Here is a 17,486-nt window from a genome sequence, read left to right on the forward strand (position 1 = left end):
TTTTGATCCACGGACCTCTGGGATATGGGCCCAGCACGCTTCCACTGTGCCACTCTGCTTCTGGTTATATTGGAAGCATTTTTACTCGAAAGTGACGTATTTTTATTTTTCAGTAAAATAATGTTGTAGCAGAGCATAGTTTCGATCCACGGACCTCTGGGTTATGGGCCCAGCACGCTTCCACTGCGCCACTCTGCTTCCATTTATATTGGAGGCATTTTTACTTAAAAGTGACGTCTTTTTATTTCTATGTAAAATAATGTTATAGCAGAGCATGGTTTCGATCCACGGACCTCTGGATTATGGGCCCAGCAGGCTTCCACTGCGCCACTCTGCTTATGGTTATATTGGAGGCACTTTTACTTGAAAGTGACGTCTTTCTATCTCTCAGTAAAATACTGTTGTAGCAGAGCGTGGTTTCGATCTACGGACCTCTGGGTTATGGACCCAGCTCGCTTCCACTGCGCCATGCTGATTCTGTTTATATTGGAGACATTTTTACTTGAAAGTGACGTCTTTCTATCTCTCAGTAAAATACTTTTATAGCAGAGCGTGTTTTTGATCCACGGACCTCTGGGTTATGGGCCCAGCACGCTTCCACTGCGCCAATCTGCTTCTGGTTATATTGGAGACATTTTTACTTGAAAGTGACATCTTTCTATCTCTCAGTAAAATACTGTTGTAGCAGAGCGTGGTTTCGATCCACTGACCTCTGGGTTATGGGCCCAGCACGCTTCTACTGGGCCACTCTGCTTTTGGTTATATTGGAAGCATTTTTACTTGAAAGTGACGTCTTTTTATTATCAGTAATATAATGTTGTAGCAGAGCATGGTTTCGATCCACGGACCTCTGGGTTATAGGCCCAGCACGCTTCCACTGTGCCACTCTGCTTCTGGTTATATTGGAGGCATTTTTACTTGAAAGTGACTTCCTTCTATCTCTCAGTAAAATACTGTTGTAGCAGAGCGTGGTTTCGATCCACAGACCTCTGGGATATGGGCCCAGCACGCTTCCACTGTGCCACTCTGCTTCTGGCTATATTGGAGGCATTTTTACTTGAAAGTGACGTCTTTTTATTATCAGTAATATAATGTTGTAGCAGAGCATGGTTTCGATCCACGGACCTCTGGGTTATAGGCCCAGCACGCTTCCACTGCGCCACTCTGCTTCCAGTTATATTGGAGGCATTTTTACTTGATAGTGATGTCTTCCTATTTCTCAGTAGAATAATGCTGTAGCAGAGCGTGGTTTTGATCCACGGACCTCTTGGTTATGGGCCCAGCACGCTTCCACTACGCCACTCTGCTTCTGGTTATTTTCTAGACATTTTTACTTGAAAGTGACGTCTTTCTATCCCTCAGTAAAATACTGTTGTAGCAGAGCGTGGTTTCGATCCACGGACCTCTGGGTTATGGGCCCAGCACGCTTCCACTGCGCCACTCTGCTTCTGGTTATATTGGAGACATTTTTACTTGAAAGTGACATCTCTCTATCTCTCAGTAAAATACTGTTGTAGCAGAGCGTGGTTTCGATCCAGAGACCTCTGGGTTATGGGCCCAGCACGCTTCCACTGTGCCACTCTGCTTCTGGTTATATTGGAGGCATTTTTACTTGAAATTGACATCTCTCTATCTCTCAGTAAAATACTGTTGTAGCAGAGCGCTGTTTCGATCCACAGACCTCTGGGATATGGGCCCAGCACGCTTCCACTGTGCCACTCTGCTTCTGGTTATATTGGAGGCATTTTTACTTGAAAGTGACGTCTTTTTATTATCAGTAATATAATGTTCTAGCAGAGCATGGTTTCGATCCACGGACCTCTGGGTTATGGGCCCAGCACGCTTCCACTGCACCACTCTGCTTCCAGTTATATTGGAGGCATTTTTACTTGATAGTGATGTCTTCCTATTTCTCAGTAGAATAATGTTGTAGCAGAGCGTGGTTTTGATCCACGGACCTCTGGGTTATGGGACCAGCACGCTTCCACTGCGCCACTCTGCTTCTGGTTATTTTGGAGACATTTTTACTTGAAAGTGACGTCTTTCTATCTCTCAGTAAAATACTGTTGTAGCAGAGCGTGGTTTCGATCCACGGACCTTTGGGTTATGGGCCCAGCACGCTTCCACTGCGCCACTCTGCTTCTGGTTATATTGCAGGCATTTTTACTTAAAAGTGATGTCTTTTTATTTCTCAGTAATATAATGTTGTGGCAGAGTATGGTTTCGATCCACGGAACTCTGGGTTATGGGCCCAGCACGTTTCCCCTGCCCCACTCTGCTTCTGGTTTTATCGAAGGCATTTCTACTTGAAAGTGATGTCTTTTTATTTCTCAGTAAAATAATGTTGTAGCATAGCATGGTTTCGATCCACGGACCTCTGGGCTATTGGCCCAGCACGCTTCCACTGCGCCACTCTGCTTCTAAGTTTATTGGCGGCATTTTTACTTGGAAGCGACGTTTTTTTTATTTTTCAGTAAAATAATGTTGTAGCAGAGCATGGTATCGATCCACGGACCTCTGGGTTATGGGCCCAGCACGCTTCCACTGCGCCACTCTGCTTCTGGTTATATTGGAGTCATTTTTACTTGAAAGTGACGTCTTTTTATTTCTCAGTAAAATAATGTTGTAGCAGAGTATGGTTTCGATCCACGGACCTCTGGGTTATGGGCCCAGCACGCTTCCACTTCGCCACTCTGCTTCTGGTTATATTGGAGGCATTTTTACTTGAAAGTAAATTCTTTCTATTTTTCAGTAAAATACTGTTGTAGCAGAGCGGGGTTTCGATCCACGGACCTCTGGGTTATGGGCCCAGCACGCTTCCATTGCGCCACTCTGCTTCTGGTTATATTGGAGACATTTTTACTTGCAAGTGACGTCTTTATATTTTTCAGTAAACTAATGTTTTAGCAGAGCATAGTTTCAATCCACGGACCTCTGGGTTATGGCTCAGCACGCTTCGACTGCGCCAATCTACTTCTGGTTATATTTGAGGCCTTTTTACTTGAAAGTAACGTCTTTTTATTTCTCAGTAAAATAATATTGTAGCAGAGCATGGTTTCAATCCACGGACCTCTGGGTTATGGGCCCAGCACGCTTCTGCCGCGCCACTCTGCTTCTGGCTATATTGGAGGCATTTTTACTTGAAAGTGACGTCTTTTTATTTCTCAGTAAAATAATGTTGTAGCAGAGCATGGTTTCGATCCACGGACCTCTTGGTTATGGGCCCAGCACGCTCCCACTGCGCCACTCTGCTTCTGGTTATATTGGAGACATTTTTACCTGAAAGTGACGTCTCTCTATCTCTCAGTAAAATACTGTTGTAGCAGAGCGTGGTTTCGATCCACAGACCTTTGGGTTATGGGCCCAGCACGCTTCCACTGTGCCACTCTGCTTCTGGTTACATTGGAGACATTTTTACTTGAAAGTGACGTCTCTCTATCTCTCAGTAGAATACTGTTGTAGCAGAGCGTGGTTTCGATCCACGGACCTCTGGGTTATGGGCCCAGCACGCTTCCACTGCCCCACTCTGCATCTGGTTATATTGTAGGCATTTTTACTGGAAAGTGACGTCTTTTTATTTCTCAGTAAAATAATGTTGTAGCAGAGTATGGTTTCGATCCACGGACTTTTGGGTTATGGGCCCAGCACACTTCCACTGCGCCACTCTGCTTCTGGTTATATTGGAGGCATTTTTACTTGAAAGTGATGTCTTTTTATTTCTCAGTAAAATACTGTTGTAGCACAGTGTGGTTTCGATTCACAGACCTCTGGGTTATGGGCCCAGCACACCTCTACAGCACCACTTTGCTTCTGGTCATATTTGAGGCATTTTTACTTGAAAGTGACCTCTTTCTATTTTCAGTAAAATACTGATTTAGCAGAGCGTGGTTTTGATCCACGGACCTCTGGGTTATGGGCAAAGTACGTTTCCTCTTACCAATCCTCTTATTGCAATGTGTATGGCATTTTAATTTTGAAATTAATATAGAGAATGTAGCGTGATTTTCCCCCAAGAGGCACACATACATATATACTCATTTCCTTTCTTCATTATCGTATTTTTTCCTTGTTGGATCCCTTGAGCTTATTGCATTCTGCTTTCACAACTAGGGTTGAAGCTTACCTAATAATAATAATAATAATAATAATAATAATAATAATAATAAAAATAATAATAATAATAATCATAATAATAATAATAATAATAATAGCTCACGCAATAATGAAAAATGAGCGTCAGGATCAATACGTGTTTTTCCCGAAGACATTCGTAGGCAAACATCGTGTGACGTCATAGCTTCAGGCTCCTCTTCTCTTGGTCTGACGTGATAGCAAGTAACGTGGTCATACTTTAATTACCTTTATCATTGGTTTTCCCTAAACACCTCAGTGGAAGAGAAAAGGTAATGGAAAGACTCATTCCTCTTCATTGCGGTCAACCTGTCTCTTATTTGGCAGAAGGAGGAAAATGAGGTTTGACTTTTACTAATATATCTTTTTTCCATATGAATATTTCGGGAAAAATGACGCCGGTTATTTTCCAAATTTTGATCTTATCAAATGTTGCATCATCAGGCCCCCCCCCCCCCCCCCCCCCAAAAAAAAAAATAATTGACAAATACCATAGACATGAAGGAATAAAATTTGCCATTCGACCTCAATGGGAGCATTGTAAAGCAAATCTTCTTAACCTTAAACAAAAAGGAGAGAGAGAGAGAGAGAGAGAGAGAGAGAGAGAGAGAGAGAGAGAGAGAGAGAGAGAGAGAGAATATGAATGAATTTATATCAGTAACATAAAAAATCTTAGATTAGATAGTAGTCTATTCATTGAGTTTTCTTATTTTATATTTCTATTTTGAGACAGTTTTGTTCCTCTGTGCTATAAATGTTTTATTTGAATTTTACATCTACAGCATTTGGATAGACTTTGCACATGCAAATACATTTAGAATTCCAACTGAACGTCGGATGTTAACTATAACTCATAATAAAATTGTTGACCAACAAAGAATCAACAAGTAAAAAACGTAATTACGAAAACCGAGGTTTGAAAGAAAGCAACAGAGAAGAATCATTGCTTGAAAGCATTGCTTTCACGGCTTTTTATTTCCCTCATAATAGTTGAGTCTGAAAAATGGGAACAGTGAGAATAGTAAAAATGGTATTGGAAATAGATTTCTTTTTATATATCTTTGTTTGGGTGTTTGGGATCTACACCTCACTAAAAAGCTTTGAACTCTTTTATTGGAACTGGAAAAAGATGTTTAATGAATATTTGAGCAGTCCAGTATCGTATGAAATGCAGTTTTCCACCTTAGAGGAATGCGTAATTTCAAACCCTTTAAGAGAAAATCACTTTTTATTCCGCCTTCCAGCGTCGATGGTTGAGGATGGAGGAGTCTCTGCCTCTGCCTCTTCACATATTATCTCCGGTGAATGATGTGGTGGGGGGAGGGGCCCCCTAAAATAAGCTTTTAATAAACCGAATCAATTTCCCAACACTTGGTTGAGATCCAGGTGACAAATGGCAAACAGACGAATTGCTGCAAAGAATCCCTATCTGTTCTTCTTCTCCGAGGTCAGGGAGATTTTTAAAAAGAACTTGTTTGCATAAAAAAATAATTAATAAAAAGTTGAAATAAGGCATCCTTATTAGAAAAATTACGAAATGTTTTTTCTTTCAATAGGAAGACAGCATCAATGACCTTCGATGTTAGTATCCCAAAGAACTTCAAATCCTTCATTCAATAGGAAAATGGAGAAATATTAAAACTTTTTCTTGGATTCATAACAAGATGAGGAACCAGAGAGAGAGAGAGAGAGAGAGAGAGAGAGAGAGAGAGAGAGAGAGAGAGAGAGAGAGAGAAAGAGAGAGATATATATATATATATATATATATATATATATATATATATATATATATATATATATATATATATATATATATATATATATATATATATATATATATATATATATATATATATATGTATATATATATATATATATATATATATATATATATATATATATATATATATATATATATATATATATATATATATATATATATATATATATATATATGCATAAATATCTTCCATGGATAGAGTATAATTAAGCACAATTATCTTCCATGAAATATTGGAAAAAAAATCCAGGAATAACATTATCTCCTTTTATAGACCACACGACATTCACCGCTATTTGTTTAATTCCAGAAAATAACTCAAGTCATCACCAAGTATTCATTGCGTCAAAGGAAGATTAAATTCAACAGTTGTACTCTCTCTCTCTCTCTCTCTCTCTCTCTCTCTCTCTCTCTCTCTCTCTCTCTCTCTCTCTCTCTCTCTCTTGTATATATTCAGAAATGAGGACTTTTTACGTGAAGTAATTCACGGAAACACACTAGAGTTGAACGGAAAAAAATAACAACTAAATTAAGGTAAAATTGAACCAATTGTTAAATTCAAGTAGTAACTTGCTTTTAGTTATCATTCGTATCCCTGGATAAATAACTTTATACTGTTTGAAAGACAAAATAAAACTGAATATTGTAAAATAAACCATAAGATTATATGTGAATTAGAATATTTAATTGAAAATCAGTTATATAAATTGCCTTATAGGCTTTCCATAGACATATCTGAAAACAGTATCTTCATTAGTATAGTGTTAAATGGATTGGAGAAATTCAACCATAGGTTTGTTGGTTTTCCAATTCGGATTTTACGGAAATTTAAACGGTTCTATAAATTCATAGTTTCTTAGAGCAACAATAATATACTCTCTCTCTCTCTCTCTCTCTCTCTCTCTCTCTCTCTCTCTCTCTCTCTCTCTCTCTCTCTCTCTCTCTCCCCTTCTGTATATATATATATATATATATATATAAGTATATATATTGATAACTATATATATATAAATATATATATATATATATATATATATATATATATATATATATATATATATATATATATATATATATATATATATATATATATATATATATATATATATATATATATATATATCATACCCAGTACTGTTGCATTTCCAATACAGAAGTTTTAGGATGCAAAATATCGTACTGTCCTCAAAACTGAGGAACTTGGACCTAAACATAGCTCTAACGTTAATTGCCTCAACATCTTTAGCAAAGGTTGTCTGCAAGTGAGACCGAAAACAAATATTTGCAGACAAACTCAAGAGATATTATCGCCTCATTCCAGAATCGATCTTCAGATACTGATGTTACTCATTTTAACACAAGGATTTCTGGTGTTAATATGAATACCTTTTTCGCTTCTATGCCAACCGCGCTTTTGGATGTACACGCTTATACTTATTTTTTTTTTTTTTTTTTTTTTTTTTGTGATCTTAAAACCTGATTTCACCAGTGATAAACATGTCCCTGAAAAACATCTTGTTCCTTTGTACAAACGAGAAAATATTCCCTCGTCTTTATTATCAGAATTGGCATACCAATAAATAGTGAAAATATGGCCCAAACAGGTAACCCAAATACCTTCAATAGTCTTCCCAGAAATCTCCCATCAATTTAGGGCTGTTTTTCAATAGTGTGGAAAAACATGTAACTTTTCAATAAATGTTTTGTGAACGAGGCTTTTTGAGACAGCTGAATGAAAGCAGATCTTTTGAAGTGATTGAATATGAAGCAGAAAGGATTGAGCGTCAGTCAGTCAGTCAGTCAGTCAGTCAATCAAGGAAAGGTGTTCATAAGGTTTTCCGAGAGTTGAGATGTCCTCTGCTGCCTGACCTTTATCGGTTTTTGATAATAAGGATCCTGATGCCAATATTTAGAAGGGATTAAAGAAGGATTCATCGCTTCGACTTTGCAAGTGGAGACACGCACCGGAGGCTATTAGAAAAATATTTTTCTGTTTCTTTGCTTCTTCTTTTGCTTATTTTCGATAGGTCCTTTCCAAATTAACTCGAAGTGACAAGGTTTATGTCACTTTCGATGTATAAGTTAATGAGCTACAATAATTATGTAAGTGAAAAAAAGATATAATACCTTATAAATATTTAGCAACTAAAAATAGTACTTTAGTAATAGTGAAGGAAGAAAATGCTCCATTATTAGTTAATCATTACAAATTCAGATGCTTTGTTACTTTGCTGTTGTAATAACTCTTATGAAGTAGATCTAATCAGATCTCATTTCGTTATTAAACATCAATCGCTTTAAGCGGAACAAACAGCGGCACCATACAAAGGCACCTATAGAACGCGGGCTAGACGACGGTGGATCTAAACTTGGATATTATTACCCTCAGACTATTAGTATTACGTTATTTCTAGAGTAATTTTAGCATATAAGTACATAAGAATAACCTTCCATTCACCTTTACTTAAAGTGAATTTACTCAAGTATGTAAAATGTGGCTTAGAGCAAAAGGCATGGACATCAAATTCACTCATTGTAACAGCAGGAAAATTCCTCTGAAGGATTGAGTGTTGGTTACAGGTTAAATATACAATACACAAATTGAATACAAAAGGTATTAAGTACATGTGAAGCTGTATTATCACTATGTTCAGTGATGAGGTAATATTCAGTGATGATTCAATATAAGATTCAGGCAAGATTCATTTCAAGATTCAGGCTGGCTTGTTGCCTTAAGTGCAAGATACGAACATTAACTACCTCAAGTTGATAGCAAATTGTAAAGATTCTTGGAACACTTGACAGTTTAAGTTCTAGATAAGATTCTAATGTCTAATTAAAGTCAAATCTATTAAGGATTCTCGGTTTAAAGGGTCTAGTCAATGTGACTTCAGTGGAAATAAAACGCCATCTGAGTTCTGTATTATGTGTCACAAGACAAAGTGTTGATGACCTAAGAAAGATTAAGGATCGGCATAAGATTACAAAGTACTAACACTTCTGTATAACAGCACAAACAACTAAGTTACTTTCACAAAAAGGCAAGGTGAATTGATATACCTATATAAGTGCACATGGAAAATTATCCCGGACAGGCCCCCATATTTTACAAGCCCTAATTACCGATGAGACCTGATGTCATAAAATTAGAGGCAGCCCCAAAATGTGCAATGTCAAAATTGAACATGAAAGGAAAAAGTAACTAAAGGCTTGGAAACATCATAAAGATTTATTATATAATTATAATTTAAATAATACTTATAGAACTTAATTCTCAAGCTGAATAATCAAAACTTAATGTGTTGACTAATTAAAACAAATGTATTTATAACCTAAGAAAAATTAAACTTAAAGCAAAACACTAACGTAACACAAATAAGAAACATGAGGAATGGTGTGTGAATATCCGTATACCCACAAATACATGAATAAATCAACACTCGTAAATAATTATAACAAAGTCGTAAATAAATCCAACACTCAAACAAATAACATATTACAAAATATACTCAAGAGGCAGGTGCAGATGTATAAGTCCGTGGAGGACAAAAAGTTAATCCTCAGCCGAGTACAAAGGCAAGAACAGAACTAAAGATATGAAAAATTTAGGTAATAAACATATCCTTCGATGAAGGAACTACGGTGGCGTGACGGGTACTTCAGCCAATCACAAGCGGAGTAAGTCGAGCGACGAGGTGAAGAAACTACGATCGTTAAAAATCGTAACCAGGCCGGCAACGTAAGCGGTAGCTGAAGAGCATTAAAACTGTTATCATGTCGGAGTCATGAGAACATACATGTGTATATATATATATATATATATATATATATATATATATATATATATATATATATATATATATATATATATATATATATATATATATATATATATATATATATATATATATATATATATTTGTGTGTGTGTGTTTGTGTATAGCCTATATGTATATATCCTCATCATCACCTCCTCATGCACCTATTGATGCAAAGGGCCTCAGTTAGATTTCACCAGTCGTCTCTATCTTGAACTTTTGAATCAATAGGCCTACTTCTCCATTCATCGTCTCCTACTTCACGCTTCATGGTCTTCAGCTATGTAGGTTTGAGTCTTCCAACTCTTCTAGTGCCTTGTGGAGCCCAGTTGAAAGTCTGGTGAACTAATCTCTCTTGGGGAGTGCGAAGAGCATGCCCAAACCATCTCTATCTATCCCTCACCATGGTCTTATCCATATATGGCACTCGGGTAATCTCTCTTATAATTTTATTTCTAATCATGTCCTGCCATTTGACTTCCAATATCCTTCTGAGGCTTTGTTCTCAAATCTACTAAATCTCTTGGAAATTGTTTCATTGTTATACCATGATTCATGTCCATACAGTAACACCGATCTCACTAAACTGGTATTAGTCTGATTTTTACATGTATTTTCAGGGCAATTTCATTTTCAAATTCAACTCAACATAGCCATTGTCTGATTGATTTGTTTTTTCAATCTTTCACTAAACTTTAACTCTAAAAACCCAGTATTGGATACACACACACACACACACACACACACACACACACACACACACATATATATATATATATATATATATATATATATATATATATATATATATATATATATATATATGTGTGTGTGTGTGTGTGTGTGTGTGTGTATGTGTTATATATATATATATATATATATATATATATATATATATATATATATATATATATATATATATATATATATATATATATATATATATATAACACACACACACACACACACACACACATATATATATATATATATATATATATATATATATATATATATATATATATATATATATATATATATATATATATATATATATATAACACACACACACACACACACACACATATATATATATATATATATATATATATATATATATATATATATATATATATATATATATATATATATATATATATATAATGCAGCCGTTTCTACTCCACTGCTGGTCAAAAGCCTCATACACGCCCTTATTCATGTCTGGGTTGTGGACAATTTTCATCACCACTCTAGCCAACTGCAGATTGTTGATGGTGGGAGAATTTTGTCTGATTGCTCACAGGAAGCCAGACAAATGAAAAATGAAGTTTAAATTTTTTTTTTTGACAGATTTTGATCTCAAAACCTACAGTACGAAACAAGATATTTCAATTTATATCATTCCTAAAACATCAAGAGGAAAATTGCAGATTAAATCATTGAGATAAAATTATAGATGGTTGATTTTATTCAAATGTGAAAAGAGAAATTGTAAAGGTGTTTTCATTCATGAATTACCTAAAAGATGAATATTCTTCTGTTTCATATTTCACTAGACAAGTTTTTAAAAATACGTTCAAGATTTAATTCGTTCACAAGTGATTAGAGAAATCACAGACATCTTTACATATTTTCTATAATAATTCATATTTTTTTCTGGTTAGCATTGACTAAAATTTATTTTATATAAAAAAATTTTAAAGTTCAAACGATACTTGTATGTTAGGTGATCATTCTAGCACGGTTTTAAATTACTCTATTGAATTACGTTTATTTTCTATATAATTTATCAATATATTGATATATTAGGCCTTTAGTTTACAATTACAATGCATAAAGTTACTATTTGATACAATAGTACATATAAAACATTCTACATTGTGTTGAAGAACAGAAGAATGGTAGGAAAAATTTGCTTCTTATTTTGGGGTAAACTAGACGGTTTTTACATTCAGAGATTACGCAAGGTAGTGAGCTGCATTGGGAGTACATACTCTAGAATGATAATATATTTAACATCTCCATCAGTATACCCAATGCGTGAGAGGATTGAGCAATCACGTTTAGAATCGGTGTTTTATCAACCCTCCAGACTAGAGGGTATTCAATAATATTGAGAGAAAATCTACAAAGTAATACAGTAACACGTAAGCTCCCATCCAAGCAATTTGATCATGCTCTTTTTAAAATTCTGATTTCTCTCTCTATAACTATTTATGTAATATTTTACTGAATCTTCCACAATATATAAAGAGTTTCATTCAAATTCATTAGAAATAATTATAAACATAAAAAATCATCTTAAAACATTAAATAACCCGAAGTATTTGAAAAGTCATTATGATGATAAAATATCTTTCCATCTGATCGAACTCGTCAATAATTTGCGTAATATTAACCGTTCACTGAGATTGGAGGAAGCCTTTCCTGCTCCATCAATATTCAATAAGTAAAGAAACTAAATGATAGAATACAAAGGTGAAAACTTTATTTTCGTTGACTATAATGAAAAATTAATTTATGCAATTTTCTATAGATTTTGCAGAAAATACAAGAATTTGCAACACAGTTTTCTTTCGTTTCTGTCCTGGCTTTCGAGGGGGACTAAATGAAATCTAATTCTATATCATCCCTTTATCTAAGTGTATATGTTAATAAATGATGCTGGTTTAATCCTTCTTATCCTATAATGATCTCTGAACCTTTTGTAATTATGTTTAAGGGGAAACAAGAAGATCTGCTCTTCTATTCTGTTGTAAGATTTCATAAAAACAGTTATATTTACAAAAATTATCTCACAAATTTTTAATATCAGATTTAGAGAGAGAAAAAAAAGATAGCAAATTGTGGAAAACTATAGTAATTATAGATTATTTTCTTCATCACTCACATTGGCCATTCAGTTAGATTGAGAGAGAGAGAGAGAGAGAGAGAGAGAGAGAGAGAGAGAGAGAGAGAGAGAGAGAGAGAGAGAGAGAGAGAGGGTAAATGGTTCTGTCGCTATTTTTGTTTTTTCCGTAGGTTCTGAATGATGCTTATATAAGTACCAACAGTATTCTTGTAGCTCCAGGTAAAACCAATTCCAAAGAAAATCCTACGGTCTGGCATGAAAAAATAAATACATACAAAAGAATTAAATGGCATTCATTGGTTGTTACAGTCAACAATTCTAGGTAATCACACCTATAAATAGGTACAGACATGTTAGTAATTACAAGCTAAAATTAATGAGGTAAGTAAATTAACGAGTTACTTTAAACAGAAATCAGTCAGTTTAAACATCCAATGTTGCATTACCGTTTGAAACAGAAAACAACACAGTGACCCCATTTACTAGTCATTGGTATTTTGCATAGCTAAAACGCTCATACCAGAGCTCAAGGACACCATTAGGGTAGAACTTTCTGGCTAAAAATGCTTGGTTATAGATTTGCCTTTGTTTGTTAAAGGACACACCACACATTACGTCCTAATACATCTCTTTGCCTATCAAAGTAGGGACTTAATCATTCTCCAAAATGGCCAGTGTGTGAGTTTTATGGACGACTTGACCAAATGAATTTACAAAGATTCAAATATCACGATTCCACAAGTCAATGGTGCCTGATCCAATTCAAAGGACAACTAGAAGAAGAGGAGGAAAAAAGAAGGAGAGTGTGCAATTTAGTGATATATAATGTACCAGAAACTGAAAGAGAGGAAGCAGAGGAAAGAAAAACAGAGGATACTAATTGGTGTCAGGATATTTTCAGAAATAGTTTAGAGCTAGATCAGATAGAGATGGAACAGGTAATAAGGCTAGGGAAGCGAAATGAGGGGGGAAGGGGACGACCTAGGCCAGTGCTTATTAAATTTAAAAATGAAGAAATGAAGTGGAAAATCCTAAAAAGTGCTAAAAAACTAAAACATGAACAAAATCCTTTGAAAAAAAGAGTTGGGATAACAAAGGACATGACGAAAAAGGAAAGAGAGGCTATGGCAAAACTTAGGGAAGAGCTTAAAGAAAAACAAGATAATGGAGAGAATGGCTGGATGATAAAAAACGGGAAACTCCTCAGAGAACAGGGGGCCAGAGAAAGGAGGTAGAGATAGGACCACAAAAAATGCAAAAGGGGAACAGAAAAAGGAATGAAAACGGATCACGCGACAGACCAACGGAAAAGAATAAGAAAATTAGCTTCAAAATTATAAATATACAAGGACTAACAAAGCAAAAATACATGGAAATGGAAAGTCTCCTAAACGATAGCTTTGACATCAACATAGTAGTGCTAACTGAAACACAACAAAAAATAGATAAGATTAATATAAGTGATGGTACAATTAAGAAGGAGAGTATGAGGGACTTTAAGGATAAAAAAGGAGGGGGGTTAATGGTGATATACAAAGACGACAAGGATATAGAAATGGAAAAAGTTAATTCGAAGAACTTAGATATATTGGATGTAAAAGGGAATATCCTTAAAAAGAAAGTGAGACTTATTGTAGTATATATGGATTGTGGCGGGGATAGGGAAGGTAAAGAGAGAAACATAGAGATACGAGCAGAGCTAGAGAAAAAAATAGAGGAAGTAGAGGAAGATCAAGCACTAATTATAATGGGAGATTTTAATGGTCATCTAGGCTTCTTGGGATACCAAGAGGAGAATGAAAATGGAAAGAAAATACTCGAGATAATAAACAATAAAAACCTTATATTATTAAATGTAGATGAGAAATGCAAAGGAGCATATACATGGGAGAGAGGTGATCAAAGGAGTGCCATAGACCTGGTGTTGGTAAATAAAGAAATGTATGAATACTTCGATGAGATGAACATAGATGAGGAAAAAGATGAAGTAGATATATCTGACCATAATCTGACTGAGGTAGAGGTCAGCGTAAAAGCGACGATAGAAAACTACAAAAAAGGATTTTGGAAAGAAAGTATGTATTACAAAACAGACGAAGAAAGTCTTAGGGAATACAGGGAAGAATTAAAAAATAATCTAGAGAGCAGAGAAATCACAAGGATGGATGAATTTGATAAAGTTGTAGAAGAAGCAGCAAAAAGAAAGCTACAAGCAAAGTACAGACGGAGAACAACTGGAGAAGAGAAAGCAAAGATAGAACCAGATTGGATAACCAATGAAATCAGAGAGGAAATAAAAAAGAGAAAAAAACTTAACAGAGAAAAACGATGCCTGACAGGAGCAGAAAGGGAAAGAGCATTTCTTCTGTATAAACAACAAAAAGAGAGAACGCAGGTTATAATAAAGGAAGCAATGTGGGAAAATGAAAAGAAGAAGGCTAATGAAGTAAGGAAGGATAGGAACAAGATTTTCAAAAATATTGACAAACTAAAAGGGAAAAAGGAAAAGGAAGAAGAAATACAATTATATGACGAAAATGGAGAAAAACTATCCAAAGAAGTAGCAGAGGAACAAATAGATAGGTTCTGGGGTGAAAACATTTATAAAATGCACGAAAATAAAATGAAAGAGGTATGGAATAGTGAAGAAAGACAAAGTTATATAGAAAAATTAAAGGAAATAGAAAAAGAAGAAAATTAATTGGGACACTCATTCCCAATAGAAATAAGAGAGCACATGGATATGATATCACCAATAACAAGAAAGATAACACCAATGAATATTCCCAAGTTAACAGAGGATAAAGTTAAGAAAATTTTAAGAAAATTGAAAAATAAAAAGGCAGCAGGTCCAGATGAACTGAAACCAGAATTATATAAAACTATAGCTAATGACAGCAAATGTCTGGAAATCATTACAAAGTGCCTTCAAAATGAAACGAAGGAGAAGAACAAGCCCGAAAAGTGGAAAAAGTAAAAAACGAAAATGATAAAAAAAGTAAAGAAACCCACAGTAAAAGATCTAAGACCAATTGCCCTGACAAATGCCTCATACAAAATATTTATGGCCCTCATGAAAGATGAAATAGAAGAACACCTTGAGAGAAATATGGAGATGAAAGAAACGCAAGCCGGGTTCACAAAAGGAGGAAGAGTAGAAGACAACATATTCATCTTAAAATACTGTGTAGAAGAAAGCTACAAAAGGAAGGAAAGTTTAATAGTAGTTTCAATAGATTTCAAAAAAGCATATGACTCAATAAAGAGGGAAAAAATAATAGAAATTATGAAAGAATATAGAATACACCCAAATGTAATAGACACAGTGGAAAAAATCTACGAAGGAGACAAAACAAAAATAAACATAGGATATGAAGTAGATAAAGAATTTGAAGTAACGAGTGGGATAAAACAGGGATGTACGGGTTCAACTACTCTATTTAAACTGATTACATACAAAATAATAAATAAATTAGAAAAAAAAGGAAAAGGCATTGAAAACGAAATAATAAAAATTAGGGCATTGTTCTTTGCAGATGACGGTCTAATAATAGCAAAAAATAGAGTAGATGCAGAAGCAAACATAAGAATACTAGTAGAAATATGTAGAGAATGTGGGCTAGAAATAAACAAGAATAAGAGTCATATAATCATATATAATATGAAAGAAAAACCGGAAGAAATAGAGGGTATTAAAGTAACAGATAGTATAAAATATTTAGGAATAGAGATAGAAGGGAAAAGAAATATGTTTAAAAAACAAAAGAAGAAAATGATGGAAAAGGCAGAAAAGCTAGCAAACTTAACCTACTCAATTATTGCGAAAAGCTGCCACAAAATACTAATAGGAAAAACATATTGGAAAAATGTAGCCTTACCCGGAATACTGTATGGCACGGCAGTAATGAACATAACAGAAAGTGAAATAAAACGATTACAACAGATTGAAAACGGAGTAGGAAGAAAAATTTTGGGAGCACCATCATATGCAGCAGTAGCAACACTACGGGGAGAGATAGGAATGTCCGAAATGAAAACTAGGATAGCAGGAGGAAAAGGCTAAGGTTTGTGAAAGGGATAGAAGAGGGGAGAAATGATTTGCTGAAGACAATTCTAGAAGAAATGAAAGAAAATGAAAATAGCAGGTGGATGAAAGAGACTAAGAAATGGATTAAAGATATGGAAATGAACGATAGAACTTTTAGAAGAATGGGAAGAGAAGAGCTTAAGGCCAAAATTAGAGAAGTAGATGGTAAAAAGTGGAGGGAAGAGATAAAAGAGAAAAATAGTTTAGAAATATACGAACAAGAAAAAGGGCAAATAGGAGAAGAAATGTTTTATGACAACAAACCAAATTCTATTATTATGTACAGAGCTAGGGCCAACTGTTTGAAATTAAACGATAGGAAAAGACATGAAGCGGGAGGTAGGGTAGAATGTAAACTATGTGGGGCAGTTAATGAAGACCTCGCCCACTTTATTCTTGAGTGTCCAGACCTCAGCGACGAAAGAAGAAAAATAGTGGAATTGCAACAGCCGTATGAAGAAGAAAAGAAGAAGATAATAGGAAACGTGCTGTTCAAGAAAGAAGGAATAGAGAAAAGAAAAGAATATATCTATCAAATGTGGAAAAAAAGAGAGAAGAAAATAAAAGAATTAGAATAAAGAAGAAACCCAAGGAGGTGCCGATGGAAAGGCAAATCCCTCCGCCCAACAACAAGAACAAGAACAAGAACTAAAATTTATAATTGGAATTAAGGTGAAAGAAATGATTCCAGGAAAACCTCTCCGGTCCGATATCCGAATAAGTTGAGCACCAACACTCTCACATTCAACAAACCTGAGAGATGTAACAAACACTGTTTGCTAACCCTACACACGTTTCTTAGAGATAAAGTTATAATCA

At 34.9% G+C, this 17,486-nt stretch overlaps 1 protein-coding gene and 1 non-coding gene across 2 annotated transcripts; one reads left to right on the plus strand and one right to left on the minus strand.

Moving 5' to 3' along the window:
- Positions 1-1,097: 1,097 nt before the first annotated feature.
- On the minus strand, positions 1,098-1,169 carry TRNAI-UAU (transfer RNA isoleucine (anticodon UAU)). Its single transcript has one exon. It is a non-coding gene; the product is annotated as a tRNA-Ile (tRNA).
- A 12,663-nt stretch (positions 1,170-13,832) lies between these two features.
- LOC137618926 (uncharacterized protein PF3D7_1120000-like) lies at positions 13,833-15,557 on the plus strand. The gene is made up of 2 exons (XM_068349129.1): positions 13,833-14,975; positions 15,372-15,557. The coding sequence occupies exons 1-2, from the start codon at positions 13,833-13,835 to the stop codon at positions 15,555-15,557; spliced, it is 1,329 nt and encodes a 442-aa protein (XP_068205230.1).
- Positions 15,558-17,486: the final 1,929 nt, after the last annotated feature.

Source organism: Palaemon carinicauda, chromosome 25 (genome assembly GCF_036898095.1).
Source record: "Palaemon carinicauda isolate YSFRI2023 chromosome 25, ASM3689809v2, whole genome shotgun sequence".
Classification (NCBI taxonomy): domain Eukaryota; kingdom Metazoa; phylum Arthropoda; class Malacostraca; order Decapoda; family Palaemonidae; genus Palaemon; species Palaemon carinicauda.